Source organism: Tenrec ecaudatus, chromosome 12, assembly GCF_050624435.1.
Source record: "Tenrec ecaudatus isolate mTenEca1 chromosome 12, mTenEca1.hap1, whole genome shotgun sequence".
Lineage (NCBI taxonomy): Eukaryota > Metazoa > Chordata > Mammalia > Afrosoricida > Tenrecidae > Tenrec > Tenrec ecaudatus.
In genome coordinates, this window is record NC_134541.1 from 139,031,530 (window position 1) to 139,053,867 (window position 22,338).

Sequence of the window (22,338 nt, forward strand, 5' to 3'; positions counted from 1 at the left end):
AGCGGCCTGTAGGACAGAGTGGAGCTGCCGCTTTTAGGGAAGCAGGGGCCACTTCTGTCTGCCCTAGACCAGCTGGTGGGAAAGCCCCCAGCAGCCCAGCGCTTCTTCAGGGCTCCTTGCTACGGGAAGAGGGGCTGGGGCTCACAATATACATTTGGGGGTGCCATTCCCGCTGAGACTCTCTGCTCCCATAAAGAATCAGAGCCTGGGAAACTCACATGGGCAGGTCTATTCTGTCCTGAGGGGTTACTGCTTGGGCGTTGGCTCGCTGGCAGGGAGCACTTTGGGTTTCTCCCCTTTATAAAACCTTCCCACTCGAGAGAAGCTTGGATATCACAGGTGAGTTTGTCCCCTGGCCCAGGGTGGGTCCTATTTACCTTTGGGGCAGTCTGCTTGCAGACAGTGACCTAATGTACCTGGAGCTGTGACCTGTGGCATCCACAGCAGGGTCTCCAGGGGAGCAGGCCACCTGGTGACACTACCCAAAGGGCAGGGCCCCTAAATGACTGCCCATAGCATGTGTGTGCAGTGTTCTAGCAGAACCTTCATTTCTCCCCAAAATGCCCCTGCAGGAGTGTTTAAAGGAGCCCCAGTGACGTAGTGCGTTAAACTGTTGGGTTCTTAACCTCAAGGTGGTTGGTTCAAATCTGCCAGCCACTCCATGGGAGAAAGGGGAGGCGTGCTATTCCCATCCAGGCTTACAGCTACAGAAACGCACAGGGGCAGTTCTCGGTGAGTCAGCATGGACTTTGTGTCTGTGGCAGTTGGTTTGTTTCTGGGGGTGCAACTGGTCATGTCTCAGGCTGCAACCCCAACGGCTGCAGTTCAAACTCACCAGCCCCTTCTCGAAAAAGACAAGACTGGTCTGCTCCCATCAACAGTCAGAGCCTTGGAAACTCACGGTGTGTGTGTGTGGGGGGGGGGCAGTCCTCCCCTGTCCTACAGGGAGTCACAGGGAGTCAGCATCTATGGCAGTGGCTTGGTTCGATTCACACCAGGAAGCAGCTGCAGCCGCACTTGCCACGGATGATTGTCTTAGCGCTGAACTAGGTGGCACTACCGCAGGGGGGCCCAGCCACGAGTCGGGTGGGGTGACTGTATGGTGTGTACGGAGGAGGGGGGAAGAGGATGACTTCCAGTGCTGTCACCTGGGTGAACGCCACTTTTCTGGGTTGGACGTCCCCGCTGTCCATGCCTCGGAGACAGAGACGCTCAATTTATCCCTCGGACGCCCGGCGGGGAGCCGAGCGAGGCAGGTACGGGGCAGACGCCAAGGCAACACAAAAGTTTGATTTCATGGGCAATTAAACCAGGTCTCGGCACCGGATGGAACCGCCACTCACGGCCCGGGGATGCTGGTTTCACCGTGGCGCCTGCGACAGCTCGACAGCCAGCTGCAGCCCCAGGCGCCCGGCGGCCTGGCTCTGCTTTATTTCCCGGCTGCTGCCATTTTTCTTGGTCTAAACGGTCAATCTGGGCGAGCGGCTGAGCAAGGCGGGAGGGCCTGACGTGCCCGACAGAGCTCACGTTGGAGGTCAAACACGGGAAGAAAGGACAGGACCTGCAGGGGGGCTATGAATGACGAAGGAGGCGAAAGTATTGGGGGTACAACGGAGCACCCCAGCTGTCTCTGGAGAAGCCCACGGAGATGTGATCTCTCTGAACGTGCTGCCAGGAGGGCTCTGTCCCTGCCGTGTGTGGGGTCATTGAGGGTCAGCACTGACGCCAGGGCCCCGAACAGCGATGCCCACAACTCGACGTCGTCATGGGGAGCGCCCCCCGGAGAAGAGCGCCACGCTTGGTGAGGTAGAGGGCGGGCGTCAAAAGGAAGATCCCCGATGAGACGGATGGGCACAGTGGCTGCAGCCATGGGCTCACACCGAAGAATGAGCCTGAGACCGGCACAGGGCCTGCAGCAGTGTTTCTGCTGTTGTGTATGGGGGTGGGGGTGGGCTCTCTGTAGCTTGGAACTGACCAGGGGACTCAGGGCAGCAAACATGTGCGGAATGGGGCAGGACTGCGTGTGGGGAGGGCATGGTGGGGATGAAGTAAGGTCAACAGTGGTGGCTGACTCCCACTCTTGCCCACAGCCCCCGCCCCGAGGAAGCCCAGAGAGGGTGAGTGCAGGCCTCGCTGAGCTCAGAGTTGCAGCTCTGGGCTGAGGGTGCAGCCTGGAGGTAGGGCTTGGGTGGGGGGCTGTGAAGGCTGAGCTGCTTTCTTCCATTGTAATCTCATCATCGGAGCAAGCGTGTGGAAAGGGAATGGATGGGGAGGGGGCTGGAGAGGGGCACACAGAGTCCTGAGGGCCAGAAGCAGATGGACAGAGGGGTGACAAGCAGGTAAGAACATAAAGCCTCCTGGGCCCTGGTGTCGCAGTGAGCTAAGCACCGCTGGGCTGAGGTCGGCATCCACTAGCGCTCACCGGGAGAAAGATGCTGCTGTCTGTCCCCGTGATGACCCCAGCCTCAGAGATCCTCCTACGGGGCCCTCACACCCTGATGGGGGCCAGTGACCACCCGGTCGTGCCCGACACTGGGTCCATCCCACTGGTGGTGAGAGAAGTAATGCCCTGCCGGCCTGGACCCAGGGACACATCCTAAAATGCACATTCTAAAATGGTACCTCCAGGTGGCTTTGGGACAGAAGGGGATTTATAGCTCCTTGAGAGCCATTCCGGTCTATTGTGTAAATATGTAAATCAGGCACTGAGATCCGCCCAGCAAAATGGCCTGGAAAAATCTGGGCCGAAAAATCTGCAGTGCCCCGGCTGTCCTGCTGGCTCTGCCACAGCCACACGCGCACAGCCCGCGGGCCAGGCGGCCCCCATGGCTCCGTAAGTCTTTATGGAAACACAGCCTCATCTTTTTCCTGTGCAGCAGCTGGTGGGTTTGAACTGCTGACCTTGTGGTTAACCATCCGTTGTCTAGTCAGCAGCACCCCTAGGGCTCCTTGGTTTTCAGGTCTCTGTCATAGAAAACCCTCTGAGGAGTTTAGGCAGAAGGGACATCCCTTCTCTGCACACTAGCATGTTCTCAGTGAAGTCATTCTAAAACCCCCAAACCTTTCTGACTGCTGTGGAGTTGATGACAACTCATGGTGACCCCTATAGGGCAGGGTTAGCACTGCCCCTGTGGGTTTCCAAGACTGCCAATCTTTATGGGAACAGGAAGCCTTAGCTTTTGCCTCAAGAGCGGTTGGTGGTTTTGAACTGCTGACCTTTTGGTTAGTAGCCCAACACATAACTCAGGACTCCTTAGTGTTCATTAAAAAGGCCAGCATCTTCTGAGCCATTTCCCGTATCCCTGGGGTTCACCTGCTACATCTTGACACCAGCCCCTCTGAGCTCAGACCTCCCCTGGATACAAGAAGATACCTCTGCTTTGGGGAGCTCCTTCAAGTGTTGGGGTTCAGGGTGGACCCCAAGCCCATTCCCCAGCAGTTCTATCCCCACTCCTTGCTTCCCCAAAGCCATGTGCTGACCCCACAGGTCCTCTCTCTGCTTTATGAGGGTGATGGACGGACGGACGGACGATGGAGGAGAAATGCAACGGGTCCCAGACCCTGGTGTTGCAGTCTGAGTGCAGGGCTGATGGCAGGAAGGCCCGTGGTTGGACCCGGCAGCCTCTCGTAGGGAGGAAGATGCTGCCTTCTGCCACCGTGAAGAGACCTTCCCACGGGGTCCTCCCACAGCCACCATGGGAGGTAGACACAGCTGGACCCTCAGGATGGGCCCCACCACCTCAACTCCACCCACCTGGCCTGAGGTCCTTCCTGCAGCCCACCCAGGGCCACTGCTGGCCTTGACTGCCTAAGGCCCCAGCCCTGGCCCCAAATGCCATAGGCCCCGCCCCTACCTGATGGTCTGGCCTCTATGAGGAAGCCTGTGGTAGGGGTGCTGCCTGGTTTTCCCTCTGTCCACTGCAGGGTCAACTCGGAGGAGGACTTGGTGACCACGACATCTCTGGGGGAGCCTGGGGAGCCTGTGGAATAGAAAGATCCCAGATGGAGCCCCCAGAAGTAGCCCCCCAGTGCCACCCCCTCAACCCTCCAGTGTAACCTTTGGATATAGCTCCCCAGTAAAGCCCCCCACAGAGTGCCCTCCCACACATAGCCCCAGGTGTAGCTCCCATGACACGGATCTGCTGGTCTGGCTGGGTGAGTGTCCCAGTAAAGGTCCTAGCTGTGGGCTACCCTGGCAGTCGCCTAGCCCCACCTGACAGGGGAATGTTCTAACAGTGTCCTGTTTGTATTTTTTGAAAAGCAGTATCCTCTCACGTTCTCCTGCCTTCAGGGGAGGCTCACAAACCTTCACCCATGCTGAACATGTACTCTGCATCTGGGCACCCCCAATTGGCCAGTGTTAGGATTGCACATGGGCCCCCACCCCCTCCAGGAAAAGGGGGGAGGACTCCTCAGCCCTACGCCGTGGTTTCAAATCCAATGAGGGCCTTTCCTTGCTATGGTGAGATAGTTAAAGATTATTATGCCAACCTGGCCGATAAACACATGTGGGGTTAATTAAAGGGCAGAGGGATAAATGGCTCGGTGAGCCTCGTCTTTCTAGTTCTCAGGTCTCTTGCTCTCTGGTAGTGGGACCAGGGTGCAGCTGCCTTAGCCAGTTTCCTGCTTCAGCTGGCAGGGCTTACTTCCTGCAAGACATCCCCAAGGAGAAGCCACATGGACCTGTTCTGATGCAGCCCTGGGGGCTGAAGCAGCCATGAGGAGACCCCTGCCAGCGCTGAGATGCTTATACGCTCACTGATTCGGCTTTCTTCCTGTCGTTGGCATCGTTGTGTGTGTTTTGTGAGATGGAGGAGGACTTTGTGGATTGGTGTCAGACATAAAGGGTTAACGTTGGACTTGTGGGCTTGGGCAGAACTGGGTTAGGATGTTTTCTTGATGTGCACTTACCATTTATATAAAACTCTCTTTTATACATGAGTTTCTGTGGATTTATTTCTCTAAAGTACCCAGACGAACACATGGGTACAAGGCCGTGTCCATGGAGGGAGTGTTTGGTGCCTTCCACTTAGGGCAGAGAAGGGAGCAGAGAGGCAGGTAGAGGTGGGGAGGGCAGATGCCAGGTCAAACAACAGATTCCCTGAATTCAGACTTCAAGTCTCCTACTCGGTGAATGAGTAAACATCTGTTTATGAAAGTCCCCCTTGTGATCATTCTGGTAGTTCACCTGAGGGACTAGATTCTAATTCTCACTAATCTCTAAAGAAACCTCGGTCTGGTGGGCACCGGGTGGCCTCCCCCAAAGGTCCTGCTTACCATCCGCCGGCCCTGCGGTGACGTTGCCTTGTATGGGGGGTCCATAGGTGATGGTCCGCGCTTGGACGCGGAAGAAGTAGGTCACTCCCTTGGTGAGGTCCCGCACCTTCAGCCAGCGCTGCCAGTTCCCCTTAATATCCACTGTCACCACCTTGCTCACCCCTGCGGCAGGCGGGAAGCAGAGAGAAGAGAAGATGGGGGGGGGGGGGTCCCAGGTGTCAGAGGTGAGACTGAGCCCGGGCAACGAGGTGTCCAGAGGACAGGGGGCGGGGGAGCCAGACATCACAGCGAAGGCAGTGCTGTGGGGGAAAGCATTTCTTACAATCAGGAGACATGTGAGGGGTGGTGATGGGCTGTTTTCAAGACCCCCAAAAGACAAACTCACTGCCATCGAGTCGACGCCAACCCTATAGGACGGGATCGACCAGCCCCTGGCCAACCCCGTGGGGCAGCTCTGCTCCCTGCTACAGAGTCCTCCTGACTTGGGGTCGGGATCGACTCGATGGCTGGGGGTTGGAATCTTGATGGAGGAAAAGCTGAAGGCAGCAGCTTCTGACCGACTACCCAGTGGGTCCACAGGTCACAGTCAAGGTGTCACATGCTTGAATCTCCCAGCGTCCTGCTCACCAGCTCCGCTGGGCACCTTTTATTAAATGTTGGCTCTGCTCATCTTTTCTTCCTAAGCGAGTGCTGAATAAGGACTCTCAGGGTCTTATTCAGCTCAGCGGCCACCCAAAGGTGGGGTTTCTTCTCAGAGAGCCTGGCTCTCATCTCAGTCCAGGGCCCCCAGGAGGGCTTCTTCTGCAGCCAGGTGCAGGCAAGCCCACAGTCCCAGCCCAGGAGGGAGGGAGCCCTGGTGTGCAGTAGAGGTTGAATGCTGAGCTGCTTACCCAAGGCCAGCAGTTTGAAACCACCAGCTGCTCTGCAGGAGAAAGACGGGGCTTTCTACTCCTGTAAAGAGTGACAGTCTCGGAACCCAGGGGGCAGTCTGCCCTGTCCTGTAGGGTCACTGTGAGTCAGCATCCACTCAATGGCAGTGAGCTCGGTGTGGGTTTTTGGATCTAGCAGGGGGGAGAGATTGGTCTGATCGCCCTCACTCCACCTCCATTCTCAAATGTGTCAGATTTTTATTTATTTCACCCATTTTTAAAACCCTGCCCTAGACCGCGAGGCCTCGGGGTACAATCCTGTTAAAACGCTGCCATTGAAACCGCTTTTAAGAGACCATAAAAGCAGCTCTGCTATAAAATCAGCTCCTGAGAAGATGGAGCTTGGTGAGGGAGGCCCGGAGGGGGAAAAAAGGGGGGAGCCTGGTGTGCAGACTGGGGCGGTGGGGCAGGGGGGTGCGCAGTCAGGAGATCAGCCCACTGCAGCCACAGGTGCGACTTGTTGTCTGTGCCCCTCTGCCCCCGGGTGCTCCCCTTCGGTACACACGGAGAGCGTGCAGCCTCCCAGCCTCCAGTAAGTCACCGAGGCTGTTTTTCCAACAGCCTGAGCTCACGTCCCCCAGGGCAGACACAGAGAGCGCCTTCCGGGGGAGCCGGGCCCCTACATTCAGACCTCTGGCCTCCTGGATGGTGAGAAAATAATTTCCTCTTTGTGAAAGCCCCCTCCTTTTGGCATTTCTGTTACAGTGGCCCGGGGTGGCATGGGGCCTGGGTGGGCGAGCTTGGTCATACTGGAGGGGACAGGGCATAGGGAGCCCCAGTGAAGGGGGCAACCCAGTGAGCTACAAGTCCTGCTCTCCCTGCTTGCAACGGGCAGTGGACTGGAAATACATGACAGTTGGGAATGAGGAGCCTCGGGGGGGGGGCACAGGGACCACCACACGGGCACTGGCCACTGGGGACATGGTGCCTATGCAGAGCTGCCCACAAACACTCACACCAAAAGCTAAAAAAAAAATAAAAACACCCCAATTCACTACCATCCAGCCGATGGCAAGTCCGCTTGACCCCCGTGGGTTTCCCGACTGTCAGTCTTCATAGGAGTAGAAACCTCCTCTTCCTCCCTGGAGTGGCTGGAGACACCAGTGGACTCTCATCTCTCACGGCCCCTCATACTGTCAGGGGGGCACCCAGAGTCGAAGAAGGAAAACTGTGTACATCAATTCAGATCACCCTCCCCTCCCCCTTTCCACCCAAGGTCAGGTACAGGGACCCATTCATTACTGCTGAAAGTGGGGGACTGTCATCTGAGGGGGTTCTATGTTCCCGCCTACGCACACCACGATCCATCGTCGTGGCAGCTCCCCGTGTGTTGGTCACCCAGGGGACATCTGCCTGACCAGTGGACACAGCCCGCCAGACTCGTGGTCCTTCTCTAGAGCCGCGCTGTGGTTGTGGTTACGGGCCACCGAGCTGGCTCCAGACCTGGCAGCTCTTGCACCAGGGGGCGGAACCCTGCCCTGTCCTGACCCTCCATACCAGGGTTCTTAGGGTTGAGCCCAAGGGGGAAGCGCTGTGTCCTCCCATCTCGCTGAAGGACACTCCCTGTGCCGCTGCCCCTCCACAGCCCCAAGCGTGATGCCCTTCTCCAGGGACCGGCCTCTCTAGACAACATTCTTAAGAACTCAAAGCGGAGTTTGGTCATCCTTGCTGCGGAGGAGCATTCTGGCTGTACTTCGTCCAGACAGATGTTCGCATTCTTCTAATCATTCCAAAACCAAACCCACTGCCACCGAGTGGATTCCGACTCACAGCGACCCTATAGGTCAGGGCAGACCTGGCCCTGTGTGTTTCTGAGACTGACTTTAGAAAGAAGCAAGAAAGCCTCCTCTTTCTCCCGCAGAGTGGCTGCAGAGTGCCGTGGTTAGCAGCCCGGATGCTAGGGCACATTCCTGACCAGGTCCCTGGGGAGCACACAGCAGGGGGTGGGGGGTCGGTCACCCTCCACTGCGAGCTGGGAAGGGAGGGCACAGATGGGGCCTGCCCAGTGGTGCACACAGCAAGGCTTCCGTTCTGACTCACAGGACAGAGCAGAACTGCCCCACAGGGCTTCCCAGGCTGTAACTCGACAGGAGCACTCCCCTCATCTTTCTCCTGCAGGGCAGCTGGTGGCATTGAACTGCTGGCCTTTGGGTTAGCGAGAGTCTGGCTCACAGGACACAGTAGGACTACCCACTGGGGCCTGAGGTTGCCTCATCTTTTCTCTTAGAGAGCAATGGGTGGATTGGAGCCACCGACCTTTCAGTTAGCAGCTGAGCAGGTAACCCACTGTGCCACCAGGTGAGGCCAGCCCCTATCCCCTGCCTGGCTGTCTTACCTTGGACAGGTGCCAGGGGTTCATACACCACCCGGTAGCCCTGCAGGACGCCGTTGGCAGAGGCTGGCTCACCCCAGGACACGTTGAGGGTGGTGGAGGTGATTTCTGAGAAGATCAGGAAGCTGGGGGCACCCGGAGCTGGGGACAGAACATGGGAGCAGGGGAAATCACTGTAGGTTCTCAGAGACCAGGCAACAAGCCTCTCTCTCTCTCTCTCTCTCTCTCTCTCTCTCTCTCTCTCTCTCTCTCTCTCTCTCTCTCTCTCTCTCTCTCTCACACATGCGCACGCACACACATACACACCACCCCCATACCACCCCAGGACTCGGAAGCCATCCCAAAACCCAGACCCTCCAGTTCAGAGTCAAGGAGATGGCAATGCTTAGACACGGAGGGGCTGGGGTGGAGACAGCGCTGTACCTGCAGTCTTGGTCTCTCCCAGCGGCTGCTGGGGTGGGTGGGGGCTCGGGGGCTCCATCCACTCCCAGCCTTTCTGTTCCAGCAGCACCATCCTGATGCCAAGGCCCCCACCTTACAGAGGCCCTGGGCAGACCCTAAGCTGTCCCTACCCGCCTGCTGTGTCCAGCCCGGTCGGGGCTCGCTGCTGGGCCCGTCTCCGGCGGCGTTGAAGGCGGAGATGCTGACCAGGTACTGGGTGTGGCTTGTCAGGTTCTTGAGCTTCACAGTCGTCTCAGGGAGGAACAGGACCCTCATCTTCTCCGTCTCATTTTGACTACTCGCCTCCCAGTAATAGATCTGCCGACGGGGACATGGGGTAGGGGCAGGCGCCTGAGGGCAGAGCGTGGAGGTGGACCTCGCATGCTCTGGGTCAGCCCTCCCTCAGGGTCAGCCCTCCTCAGGGGAGAGAGGGTGGGGAGCTGGACTGTGGCGGCCAGCTAGCAGCCAGCCCTTCTGAATTGTCCATCTGGAGGCCAGGTGTTGTCTGGTGAAAGAAATGGTGCTCAAGACAGGGCCTCAGAGGATGACGGGCACCATGCAGGATCCCTTTCCCTGTGGCCCTTGCCTCTTCCTGGAGGGAGGTGTTGTCTCATGTCCCCATCCAGGGACAGAGCTGGTCCTCCAGGTCTACCCTCTGCACCCACTTTCTGCCTGACAGTTCTGTGTTGGTGCTGCAGACAGGGCATGTAGGAGATGAGACCCTGTCACTGCAGGCTGAGCCAGGCCCTGAGGCCACCTGGGTACCACTCACCCTCTCTGCCTCCGCAGGCTCCTGGGCAGACTCCTCTCAAAAGCACCCAGGTCTGCTGGCATCACTCTGAGATAGCTGGCCAGAGAGCTGCTGCTGTGCCAGGCAACAACACTGCCCCAGACTCCCTTGGGGGATCCCCAAGCTGGCCCCCAATAGCAGTTTACCTCCACACAGGCAAACTGTGGTGGTCCCACAACAGTGCTCATTGGGCAGCTTCTCAGGCTTGTCTACCACCTGCCCTGTAGGTGAGGCCCTGGCTGGCCCTGTGAGATGCAGGCCACCCTCTGCCCCCTGCCACACTGAATAGACCACAGCCACTGCCTGCACAGGCCCGGCTGCCCTGAGATCAACACCCGGGCTCAATGTGTTTTTGTCTTTAAGGAAATGAGAGAAGGTGGTGGGGGGGTGGGGCCTACAAAATAGCACCTGGCCTGGGAGCTTGGTGCTCACGTGACCCTCACTTCAAGGGACCACCTTGGTCACAGCGATAGTCTGCCCAGGGCCCACAGAGGCGCCAGGGCGTCTTCGCTAAGTGGACATCCAACCTGCCCAAAGAAGAGCCCTGGTTGCATAGTGGTCACGTGTTGGGCTGCTAACCACAAGGTCAGCAGTTCGAAACCCCCAGCTAGTTCCTTGTGAGAAAGAGTGGCAGTCTCAGAAACCCACAAGGGCAGTTCCACCTTGTCCTATAGGGTTGTCAGGTGTCAGAATTGACTAGATGGCAGTGCGTTTAAGGGTTTAAGGGTTAACGACCCCAATGGGCCCTTGCAATGAGCCCACTGTGAACAAGACAGGTAAGGCCAGACTGTGATCCAGCAGGCGTGAACTCTGGGCATCCTATCAGAGTTTGGAAGCTCTGTGGCCCTCGGAGCAGGGTGGTCTCTGCAGTGGGGGAGGGGGAGGGGGCACTCCTCTCCCCTAGGTTGACGGGGAGATGATTCTGAATCCCCACAGGGCACTTTGACTCTGTCCTCTAGACCGGGTCGCTTCAGGCGGAATGGACTTGATCATACCCCCAAGAAGAAGAGGTCCCCTGTGTCCGGTGAGGGGAGAGGATAGGAACCTGCCCACCTCCCTGTCAGTGGACAAGGCCATTTGTGCTGTGTCTGAGGTGGGGACATGTGCACAGGACCCACCAACCCCACTCACCTTGTAGCCCTGGATGTTCCCGTTCTGACTCTCAGCAGGTGGTGGGTCCCATGTGACCTCCAGCTGGCTGGCTGTGAGGGGGTTCACACGCACACTCTGGGGGGGCATTGCTGGGGCTGTGGAGAGAGCAAGTGAGAAGGCTGAGGGGCATTCACCAACCGGATGTTGGGGGAGAGTGTCCTCTCCGGCCCCTGGTCCTGGCCTCCCCGTGCCAGGACCCTTCTTCGAATAATGGCATTACGGGCGAGAAATACAATGCAGGGAGTAAAGCAGGGAGTGCACGGAAAGTGGGTCTCACGCAGATGCAAGGGACCAGAGGGTTGGAAACAAAGTAACGCCCAGTCGTGCCTGTGTTTGCAACACGTAGGTATGAAACAATGTAAGGTATGAAACAATGTAGCAAGAGAGGACCCGCTACGCCCCCTTGTGTTAGAGTGCAGGGTCTCCAATCTCTGCTGGCATTTCAAGAGCAGATAGCCAGGCCTTTATTCCCAGGCTCCTATGGGTGGACAAAGACCAACCGCCTTCCGGTGTGTGCCCCCAATGAAGCCAGCCTCCAGAGCTTCCCTGGAGAGTCCGATGTTGTTAGGTGCCAGGTCTGGTGGGTTGGAGGAGGGCAGCCTGGTTTCGGTGGGGGGTCCCTCTCAGGTGCCTTGATCACTGCTAAGGCTTGTGACTGTGACCTCCTGCCATCCCGTCCATTCCGACTCCCAGAGACCCTGCAGGACAGGGTAGAACTGCCCCTGGGGTTTCTGAAGCGGTCATTTTTTATGGGAGCAGAAAGCCTCATCGTTCTCCCTGGGAACAGCTGGTGGGTTTGAACCGTCGGCCTCCTGGGGAACTCCTTACCGTCTGTTCGTGAACTGTAAGCGGAAGCCCTTCTTGGGGAAAGGGGCAGACCCAGCGGCCCATGGGAGGGGTGACCTCCAGAAGTCCCCCTTCCTGCTCGCCTCTTCCCCACCCACCGCGCCCCCTTCCTACCCCACGAGCAGTAAAATGGTAATTAACGCCCACTCAGCTTGACACCGACTGTTTATTTTGCTCTAAGTGTGCGGTCCAGGCTCCTCCTCGGGCCTGCCCGCTCCCGAGCGCGGTAATCACCCACGCCAGGCTGTCGGGCAGATGCTCCACCTCATTATCAGGAATTCTTATTTACCGCTCCATTAAACCGCAGAATCGCGCAGAAAAACAATTCAATCAAAACTAACTGGGGGGATTTTTAACAGCCGCATTAATAATCCAAAACATAAATAAAGCTAATGTCGGCTGCTGTCTGCTTGCCGTCGGCAACTGTCGCAAAGTGACTGTGCGTGGTCACAGTTAGAGAGGCGGGTGGAGCAGGGCCATGACTGCAGGAGCGGCTTCACCAGGGCCTGCCCCAACCCTGCTTCACTCCCATTTCACCGGCTCGCTCACTCAGTCACTCCAATCACTCACTCACCCACCCACTCACTCACTCACTCACTCTCACTCACTCAACTCACTCACTCAACTCACCCACTCACTCACTCACTCACCCACTCAACTCACTCACTCCACTCACTCAACTCACCCACCCACCCACTCAACTCATTCACTCTACTCACTCACTCCACTCACTCACTCAACTCACTCACTCAGCTCACTCAATTCGATCACTCACTCACTCAATTCACTCACTCACTCACTCACTCACCCACTCACTACAACCCACTCCACTCTGACAGGGACCCTACAGGACAGGGCAGACCTGCCCCTGTGGTTTTCCAAGGCTGTGACTCTTTTGGGGAGCAGACAGCTTGTCGTTGACCTTGTGGTTGGCAGCCCAAGGCATAAGGCCCCGCGCTACCAGTGCTCCTTAGGCTAGAGCCGTGGTTCTCAACCCTTCCCCACGCCGCAACCCTTTCAGACAGTTCCTCATGTGGTGGTGACCCCAACCATAACATTATTGTTGCTACTTCATCACTGTCATTTTGCTACTGTTATGAATTGGACGACCCATGTGAACGGGCCATTCCACCCCCAAAGGAGTGCCGACCTACAGGTTGAGAACTGCTGGGCTAGAGGGTAGCATGGTGATAACTTGGGTGAAGGGTGAGATTGTATTCTACAAGAAAATCACTGCCATGAAGTTGATGCTGATTCTTGGTGACCCTACAGGACAGAGTAGAACTGCCCCTGTGGGTCTCTGAAGCTATCACGCTTTACAAGAGCAGAAAAGCCTCGTCTTTCTTCCAAAGAGCGGCTGGTGGTTTCAAACTGCTGACTTTGCAGTTGGCAGCCCAACACGTAACCACCCTTCTCCATGACTCAGCCACCCTGGTGCCTGCCCAGGTGTCTCAGTGAGAAGGAAGCGGACTGTGGGCCCGGCAAAGTCCAGGAGCTCGTGTTTGATGCCAGGGGTCAATTCTGGCTCGCAGCCGCCCCGCTGGGTAGAGCAGCGCTGCCCACAGGATTTCCCGGGCGGTCACCGTCAGAAGAGCATCCCCAGGTCTTTATCCTGTGGAGCCACTGGTGGGGCTGGAACTGCTGACCTTGTGCTTAGCAACCAAGCGCCTAACCTTTATGCCACCTAGGCTCATTCTGCATGCTTGGCAACGCCTCCTGCCCCCACCCACACCACAATTCTGGGCCATGTGATTTCTCACGGAGATCGACAAGCCCTCGGCCCGCCTTGGATGGAGTGGCACTTTCCTCCCCATGTCCCCACACTGAGTGTGTGTGTGAGTGTATATGTGCATATGTGCATGTACATCAGGAGCCCTGGTGGACCCGAGTACCCAGCCATGCGGCTGCAGCGTGGAGTTCTGAGACACAGCACTGACGAGGCTGTGTGGAGATGACACGTGTGTGTGAACATGGAGTAAAATGGTGGATTTCCCTCCCAGTGAACGGGCCCCTGGGAGCGGCTGGTTGCCGCCTGGACAGGTGGACTTGCTGGCAGAGGGCAGTCCCCATTGGGGATCCCAGAAGCAGGGTCTACCTGGTTTTGAGGAGAGCCCGGCTCGGCCCTAATGGCGCAGCCAGCAGCTTCAGGTGGTGGGTGCCGCCTCCTAGGGCCCCTAGAACACCAACACCTGCGGTGTGAGCCCACGCACTGCCCGCCGGAGCCGGATGAAGCCGTGTGCCGCCGTAAAGACCACAGCCTTGCACCAACTACGGGGCAATTGGGTCTGTCCTGCAGCGTCCGAGCTGGCTGGACCACACTGGATTCTTGACCCCGAAGCAAAGGTGAGAAGACCAGCAGGGGCAGCGAGAAACTAGAGTGCCAGACACGGAGCCACCAGAAGCCATAGAGGAGGGGCTGGCACACTGCGGAGGCATCCTGCGGCAGAGGCTGTGGTGTGGGATCCATCTCAGGCGGGGGGCTGGGGGGGTGGCTGACTCGCTATGTCGTCCGCATCAGAAACAGTGAAGTTTTACTTTTTTTTTTAAGATGGCCACCAAGCCTTCCCCGTCCTGCCCTTGGTCCCCCCTAACACCAGCCGAGGGAGCTGGGGTCTGTCTGCCTGTAGCACAGGAGCCCACGGTGTGGCTGGGAGTCAAAGTGAATCAGATAGTCATGGTTTCCAGCTGATTCAGGGTCGCCAGAGACTCGGTTCACATGCCTTCACCCTAGGCCAATCCCTGTCCAGAATCCTCCGGGGCTTCTGGAGCCAGAAGCGGGTGGGGTCATGCTTTGCTAGCTGGATAGTGCCCACCGCTCCAAGTAGCCCCCCTGCACGGGTTGCTTTATCTCCGAGGGAGTCTCCGGTTTAACCCTCCCCTGCCTGTGAGAGGTCGTGCCCTGCCACTCCCCCAGGGTGTACATAATAGCCTGCTTCTAGCATGCAGGGCCATGGAGGGGTGATGGGCTGGCAGCTGGAGGCAGCGCCCGGCATGGTGTCCAATGGCCCTGCCCCCTGGTGCTGCTGTTCCATGCGAACCTATGACGTGCTCCTGACAAGGACCATCAAGTGCTTGACCACTGAGCCACGGGGCTCCTTCAGGACAGAGACACTCCCTGCCCTCGAGTTGATGGTCAGACTCATGGGGACCCCTTGGCTTTCGGAGACTGTAACTCCTTAGGAGTAGAAAGCCTGATGTTTCCCCCACAGAGTGACGGGTGGGTTTGAACTGATGGCCAGGCTAGCAGCACCAGGCATAACCACTATGCCCCCGGGGTCCTTTCAGCACCCAGCGTGTGCTGTCAGCAATGTCAGCACGGGCAGAGGGGGTGTCCGTGGGAATGAGAACTGGCGGAGGTTTGTGTAACTCCGGAAGACCCTCCTGGCCTCCCCAGGAGCTGTGGGGTAACCACAGTAACCGCCCGCAGACTCACCGCCAGCCACTCTTCCTTAGAAACACATATTTCCGGGCGCACGCAGCTCAGAGCCCTTTTAATTTCACTTAATGGGCTCGGGGATTGGCTTTATGTGTCACTAGGGGGAGCTAACACAGCCAGGCATGGGCTGATGCTCTCTCCTCCCATCCACAAGGACCGTAATTAAGAACTCTTGATGGAAACACAGAGCCCACATGCTGCAGTATGCTTCTTGTTCTTAAAAGGAAACCACTGCCGAACAAATGTCGACAAGCCTGTAGTTTCAACGTAACTTTCCTGTCTTGCAAAGCAACGCCCCCCCCCCCCCACACGCACACATAATCCCAGTGCCAGGGCACGCTAGTGACGCATCCAGGAGCCACGCAGAGCCAGGCATCCGGCCGTTTCTGCTCCTGGAGCAAAGCTGAGGCGTCAGAGAGAAGCCTGTCCGGGTGCTGGACGTTGGGGGACAGGCCGGTCGAACTGACCAGCAAGTGCCTCTGTTTGCTGGTGTCAGTTGTGGTTCATGAGAAGCCCTGGGGGTGGGGTGGGGCAGTAGTGAGGCCCTCAGTGGCTAACACAAAGGTCAACATTTAGAATCCACCAGCTGCTCTGTTGAAGACAGACCTAGCAATGTGGTCCCGTACAGGTGGCAGCCCAGCAGGCCCCGGGGGGTGGGGGGTGGACACTCCTTCTCTGCCCTTGGGTCACCAGGAGTTGGAATAGACAGTGTCCAACGACAGATAGGTAACATTCTTCAAGAACTAGGTTGGTGGGCTTGAGCTTCAGACCCACTGCGTGGGTAGAGTCGGGGTGGGGGGCAAGGAGTTGGAACATCTAGCACAGTAACTGCATCATGAAAGCGCTGGGGCCACCCCACAAACCACCTCACAGGATAAACTGTCTCACCCAACTCCACTTGGCCGCTCTTTGCAGATAAGGTGTTTTCCACAGAGGACCATGTGGGGCTACCCTGGTGGTGCAGTGGTGTAGCACTGGCTGCTAGCAGGGTTTCTGAGGCTTTCGATCTTCACAGGAGGGAAAGCCTCAGTTTTCCCCCACGGACAGGCTAGTGGGTTTGAACCACCCGCCTTGCAGTTTGCTTGGCAGCTTCACCAGGGCTCCTTTCTCTGCATGACTTGGTTTATTGTGTGACTTTGCTGTATTTCAACCTTTTGCTTGGAAACGCTGGTAGTTAGTGGCTGTGAGACTGCTAGCTGCAAGCAGGCGATATACTCCCGTAAGGAGTTAGTCTCAGGAAGCCACAAAGGGCCATCTCAGCCTCTCCTAGAGAGTCACCATGAGGCAGAATTGACTTGATGGCCATGAGGCTGTGTAGTGGTTTGCACGCTGGTCCGCTAACCCCAAGGACAGTGGTTCGCACACACCAGCTGCTCCTCGGGAGAAAGATGAAGTTTCCTACCTTCTATGTTGTCACATGCCATTGAGTTGGTTCTGAGCCATAGCGACCCTCCGTCCCACAGAATGAAACCCTGCCCGGTCCCGTGCCATCCTCACGATTGTCCCTGTGCCTGAACCCGTGTCCCAGCCCGTGTCCACCCATCTCGCGGAGGTAACTTCCTCTTCATCGCTGCCCCTTACTTTACCAAGTCCTTCTCCAGGGACTGGTCTCTCCTGACCGCATGTCCACAGAATGTGAGACAAAGTCTGGCCACCCTGGTCTCTAAGGTGCAGTCTGGCTGTATTTCTTCCAAGACAGACCTGTTGCTTTAGGTGCCCCTGGCATTCCCAATATTCTTTGCCAGCGCCACAGTTCAAATGAGTCAGCCCTTCAGTTTTCCTTGTTCAGTGTCCAACTGTCACCTGCCTGTAGGGTCACTTGTGAGACGGCATTGACTGGAGGGCAGCGAGCTTTTGTTTGCGTGCCTGGTCTGAGTTTTTGCTTTGTTACAGTTTTCTGAAATTCCAGTGTGGCACCTTTCCGTGTAACTAACTAGGAGAGATGGCAAAGTGAGGGGTGGGGAGCCTGCAATACGGCCCAGATGCCCCGCGACCCGCGTGCTCTGCTGCCCACTGTCCGTTCCTGGAGGTTTTTCTCAAGGGCAGTGTCTACACCCATTGAGCCAGAACCTCTGCATCTGGCATTTTATCCTCCGAGAAAGAATCAGGGAGGCTTCTAGAAGGCATCTCGGCAGCTCTGTTTGGAACAGCCCGGCACTGGGTCCTGTGCCTGCTACCAATGGAAGGGCCAATGGCTCTTCTTGGTGATGTCATGCACCCATCGTCTCATTGGCTGCCTGGGAAACATGCCCTTCTCTACTGCCCAATGACAAGCGGGCAAAGGGCCTGCATAGCCAGTTCTCCACACAGACTAAGTACAGAGTCGTAGCAGCAGGAAGGATGCTCAGTGTTCTTTCTGCCAGGCATTTCTTCCTAGTCTCTTAGTGTGGGATTCTAGCCGCAACCAGCTGTGTCCCAACAACTCACATCACTGCAAGTCTTCGTGACTGTGTGAGGGGCACTGCCAGGAACTGAACCAGAGTCTCACGCATGGAGTATGAGAATTCTCCTGCTGAGCCATGAAGCCTGTCTTTGGTTAGGAAGTTAACACTCGGCTGAGTTGGACTCTCCCAACTGGGCCTAGAGTCTTCTCCCTGCTGGTCCTGTCCCATGGGTCATCAGTGAAGTGGGACCCGCTGGACATGACACCTGTGGCCTTGGGGTGCCCACCGTGAACTCTTCCTCCCAACACTTACCCGCCTCTCCCACGAAGACTTCCACGGGGGAGCTGGCTGGGCTCTCGCCAATGATGTTGTAGGCAGTCAGGATCACCTCGTAGCGCCGGTATTTCTTCAGATCTGCAGGGTCGGAGTGGACAGGGGTCAGTGCACATGGGGACCACCTCCCAACCCCCCTGACAACTCCCTGCAATCATGTCCAGCAGGCCGGGTAGGCACACAGGCATGGGCTTAGCCAGGCATACTTCCCATCTGCCCCGAGCACTTCTAGCCTGCCTTTGCCACTAGTGGCATAGTGGCTAGGTCTTGGGCTGCTAACCTCACGGTCAGCGGTTTGAAACCACCAACTGCTCTGTAGGTGAAAGCAAACAAACAAACAAAAACCCACGCTGGGTGCCATCGAGTCAACGTGGACTTAGAGCGACTCAAGAGCACAGGACCCTGTGAGACTGCACTTCTTTACGGGAGGAGAAAGCTCTGTCTCTCCCATGGAGCAGCGGCGGGTTTCAAACTGCTGACCTTTTGGTAAGCAAAAGGTTTTAGAATTGCTCTGGCTTTGGTCAGTTGGAGCTGTCTGACTGTATTTTGTCATGGCTGTTGGGGTTGCTGTCGTTTCTGGCATGTTTTGTCTATACAAAATCCAGGACAGGTCAGTCTACTGGATGAATGGTTTCTTGTGGTTGAAGCAGGGGAGGTTGGCAGGGACACGGGGAGCTAATACTCAGGACAAAAATGAGGGACATGGTTTAAAATGGATTGCGGTGATGACTACACAACTTTTTCACATGTTGAAGTCATTGGATTGTGTGAAAAACACGTCAATAAAACTATTAAAGTTTCTATGGACACAGAAATCAAAGTGAGGTGGGAACTGAACGCTGACAGCTCTGTTCTGTCACCAACGCACTGACAGCCGAGGGCCCCATGACAGCCACAGGCCCCCCCAGCATGGAGGAAATCAGGAAATCTGAGCTGGTCTCCCTTTAACCTGGGGCTGTGTCATCAGAGACGCTTCGCACGGATTTGGCCCTTTAGAGCCCCGCGCTGCCAGAGTCCTGATCTTTTGGAAGGAGCGGGAAGGCATTTCCGAGCAGATGGAGTCAGGGCCCCAGGGTGGAATTAAGGAGCAGAGGCATTAATAAAGCAAAGCATTTGTTTTTTAATTAAACAAGATAAATGGGTGGAGGAGTGGGGGTGGGGTGATATGCAGAATCTTGCAGGGAGGTACTGGGGTGGGGGCAGGGGTCTGTACTGACCCTCACCCCAGAACAGTCTGGAAGGCCCTCCCTACCCACCCACACTGTCTTCTCTGGCCTCTGCCGGCCAGGTGACTCAGAGGGTGTCAGCTGCTCGCTGGTCAGTGCCCACTCTGCTTCCCGCAGCTTCAAAGGCTGGTTTCCAGGGTGCTGGCCTGAGTTGGGCTGAGCTGACCCACACAGGCAGCTAGGCCTGGGCGCAGCACACAGCAAGGGCTGCTGGGCTTCCTTCTGCTGGCCTGACGGGGTTGGGGACTCCCGTGACAGGCAGTCATGGAGAGGGACCAGTGGGCTCGGAGCACCCTCTCCCATGATCTGCCCCCTGGGCCCCCAGGTTCAAGGTCTTGCTGGGGGTGTCTAGTCACGTGCTAACTGTCCTGCTCATTTCTCTCTGGACAGGACGGTCCTTCTGAGAGCCACTGACCGGGTGTGGGGCGAGCACTCCACCCCATGGATGTGCTGACCATTCCACTCTGACTGCAGTTAAGGTCCCACTTGGGCCTGAGACATTTGGCAGGTTCCGGAGGCAGTACGGTGTGTCAGGCGGACCTCCAGTCAAGCTCTTTTAAGACAGAGGAGTGGGCTTCAGCACGTTCATGGGAAAACTCCATTGTCTTTAATTCCATTTCCCCATGAGTGTTTTGAAACCGTAAGGGAGCAGACATGAGGGAATGGAGAGGTCCTCTCTGAGCCCCCCACCCCCAAGAAGATCACCAAGGAGCTGAGTAACAGAAGCTGCAGAGAGCCAAAGACCTTCCTTTCCCCCAGAACCAACAGAGAGAGATGGAGGTGCCAGAGGGGGAGAGAGAGAGCGAGAGCAAGTGCGAGCGAGCAAGCGAGCGAGAGAGAACCTTCCCCAGGAGTCAGCACCCAGAGTCCAGACTTCTAGTTGGAAGAAAAGAAAAGTTCTGCTTGTCCAAACCTTCCCCGTGTGCTATTTCTTTCACTGCCAGGTGACTAAGGCAGAGGGTGAGTGAACACGGGGACAGGGGACAAGGTGGGGAGGGCGGCCTGGATGAAGTGCAGGGGCGTTCAGTCTCGCCCGGAGCAGGAAGTGGGAGAGCCCATCCTAACTAGAAAACAGCCGTGGTTAGACTTGAGGGGAGTCTGGCATGATGGTGGGTTGAGTGTCAGGCTACTCCCCAAAGGTCAGAGGTTCAAGCCCACCAGCCAATTTGTGGGAGAAAGAAGAGGCTTTCTGTTCCCGTAGAGATGCAGCTTCAAAAACCCACTGGGGCAGTTCGACTCAGTAGTCCTATAGGGCTGCTATGAGTTGGAATTAACTTGAAGGTAGTGGGTCGGGTTTGGTTTGGGGACCCCAAGCAGGAAACCTGTGCTTGGGGCCCTCCCCTCATGTCCTTTGATGTCCCAGCCCACAACGAAGACCAGGCGTCAGACACTGCCATCCCCAAGCTCTGCTTCCAGAAGTTTCCATTCCTGTCCATGGGAGGCCTGGGGCCAGGGTGTGAGGGCAGACTCACGTGTTAACTCGTAGGTGGTGAGCGTGGAGCTGCTGTTCACCGTCTTGAAGCTGCCGTGGGCTAAGGGGCGAGCAAAGCAGAGAACTGGTCACCCTGCTGTCCGACCCCACTGCCTCCACCCTCCACCTGCGGCCCCCTAGTCTCCCTCTAGCAGGAAGTTTCTGTCCTGGGATCATCTAACCAGCTACCGTGCAAAGCAGCCCAAGAAGGGGGCTCACACCCAGGAGGGATGCCTGGTCTTAAAGAGCAGCAGGGGCATGGAGAGCTACACTGGCTTTCTGCCCCCTGCCCGCCTCCTTCGTGCTCCCAGCTGGCCGCTGGGTGGGTTTGGTGAACGTCGCTTACACTTACAGGTGGGAGGTTCAAGTCTGCTCAATGACGCCTCAGGGGAAAGGCCTGGCAATCCCAAGCAGCGAGGCTATCCAGAGGGAGAGGGTCCAGGGAAGGTGCTAGGTAGCACCTGGGGCAGGTAGGGAAGCTCCTACCTGTGAGCTCCGCTCGCAGGGCCGCTGGGTTCTTCAGTGGCCCGGCCTCGGCCCCCACCTCGGCCTCCAACTCCCGATAGTAGATGCGGTAGCCCACCAGCAGGCCGTTCAGACTCTCGTCCCGAGGGGCCTGCAGAGACATCGCCTGGGTCAGAGAGCTTGGGGACCCCCCCCAGCATGCTGAGCTAGTCGGTGGTGTGGGAGGGGGTCCACAAACCACATCCACAAGGGTGCCCAGCAGGGTGTGGTCACAGTCTGCTGGGCAGCCAGCCTTCAGCCTCTCAGAGCTCATAGGGCCAGCCCCCCAGCCCACCTGAGCATGTGTGTGAATGCCTCACGCACCCCCCCCCCAGCACGCGTGTGGATGCCTCACTCTCCACCAAGCCGCACAGACTGGGCTCATTGCTGGACACAGATGTGTGCAGAAGCTGCCTGCTAAGGCGGCAGAGGCCGCAGAGCCTGGCTGACCCTCCTCGCCCTCCTCACCGCCCCCCATATCAGTCACCCATGCTGTGGGGAGCCCTCCCTGAGCACTCCTCATCCCAGGTCAGCCCCCCTCTGCCCAACTCAGACTTCCAATCAGTCTCCTTCTCCGCAGCCCTGGGGACCCAAGAGCTGATGTGCTGGGCTGCTAAGCCCAAGGTCAGCAATTCGAACCCACTGGCTGCTCCGGGCGAGAAAGAGGAGGCTTTGTCCTCCTGGGGAAAAGTCACAGTCTCAGAACCCCCAGGGGCCTCGGAACTCAAGCCTAGGGTCGCTGTGAGTCAGGATCCCCTCCCTGGTGTCTTCCTCGTGACTGCGGGTTATATGTTGGGCAGCTAACTACAAAGCCAGCAGTTCGAAACCACCAGCTGCTCCATGAGAGAAGGTTGAGGCTTTCCCCTTCCGTAACGATGTGCAGCCTGTGAAGCCCAGGGAGCAGGCCTACTCTGGCCCGAGAGGGCGTGAGTCGGACCGTGTGGCACGGCGAGGCAAGAGGAAGGCGGTTGAGTTGGCGTCCGCCGTCCACGAACTAAATGCCCAGAGCTGTTGATAGCTGTGGTTTTGCAGTGGACTCAAGGGGACTTCTGGAAGTTGCTGGAGGAAGGGCATGACAAGCTGGCAAAACTGCCCTGCCCCCCACTTCCATATCGGTTCCATGTGCCAACTGTCCCCTCCCCATTTCTTTTCCCTCGCCGTCACTCGTTTTTGTCATCCATGTGTACACGCCGGGGCCCACCCTCCTGTCCATGAAC

General features: G+C 57.3%; 1 protein-coding gene across 1 annotated transcript in view; it reads right to left on the reverse strand.

The window, feature by feature from the left end:
* Window positions 1–22,338, reverse strand: part of SDK1 (sidekick cell adhesion molecule 1) — a 504,911-nt gene that overhangs the window by 26,564 nt on the left and 456,009 nt on the right. Inside the window, exons 33-40 of the mRNA XM_075528195.1 lie at window positions 21,104–21,233; window positions 20,619–20,678; window positions 17,900–18,001; window positions 10,901–11,016; window positions 9,111–9,297; window positions 8,542–8,679; window positions 5,278–5,439; window positions 3,855–3,980 (exon numbers count right to left, since the gene is read on the reverse strand). Coding sequence (XP_075384310.1) covers window positions 3,855–3,980; window positions 5,278–5,439; window positions 8,542–8,679; window positions 9,111–9,297; window positions 10,901–11,016; window positions 17,900–18,001; window positions 20,619–20,678; window positions 21,104–21,233 — 1,021 coding nt within the window. The remainder of the gene's footprint in view (window positions 1–3,854; window positions 3,981–5,277; window positions 5,440–8,541; window positions 8,680–9,110; window positions 9,298–10,900; window positions 11,017–17,899; window positions 18,002–20,618; window positions 20,679–21,103; window positions 21,234–22,338) is intronic.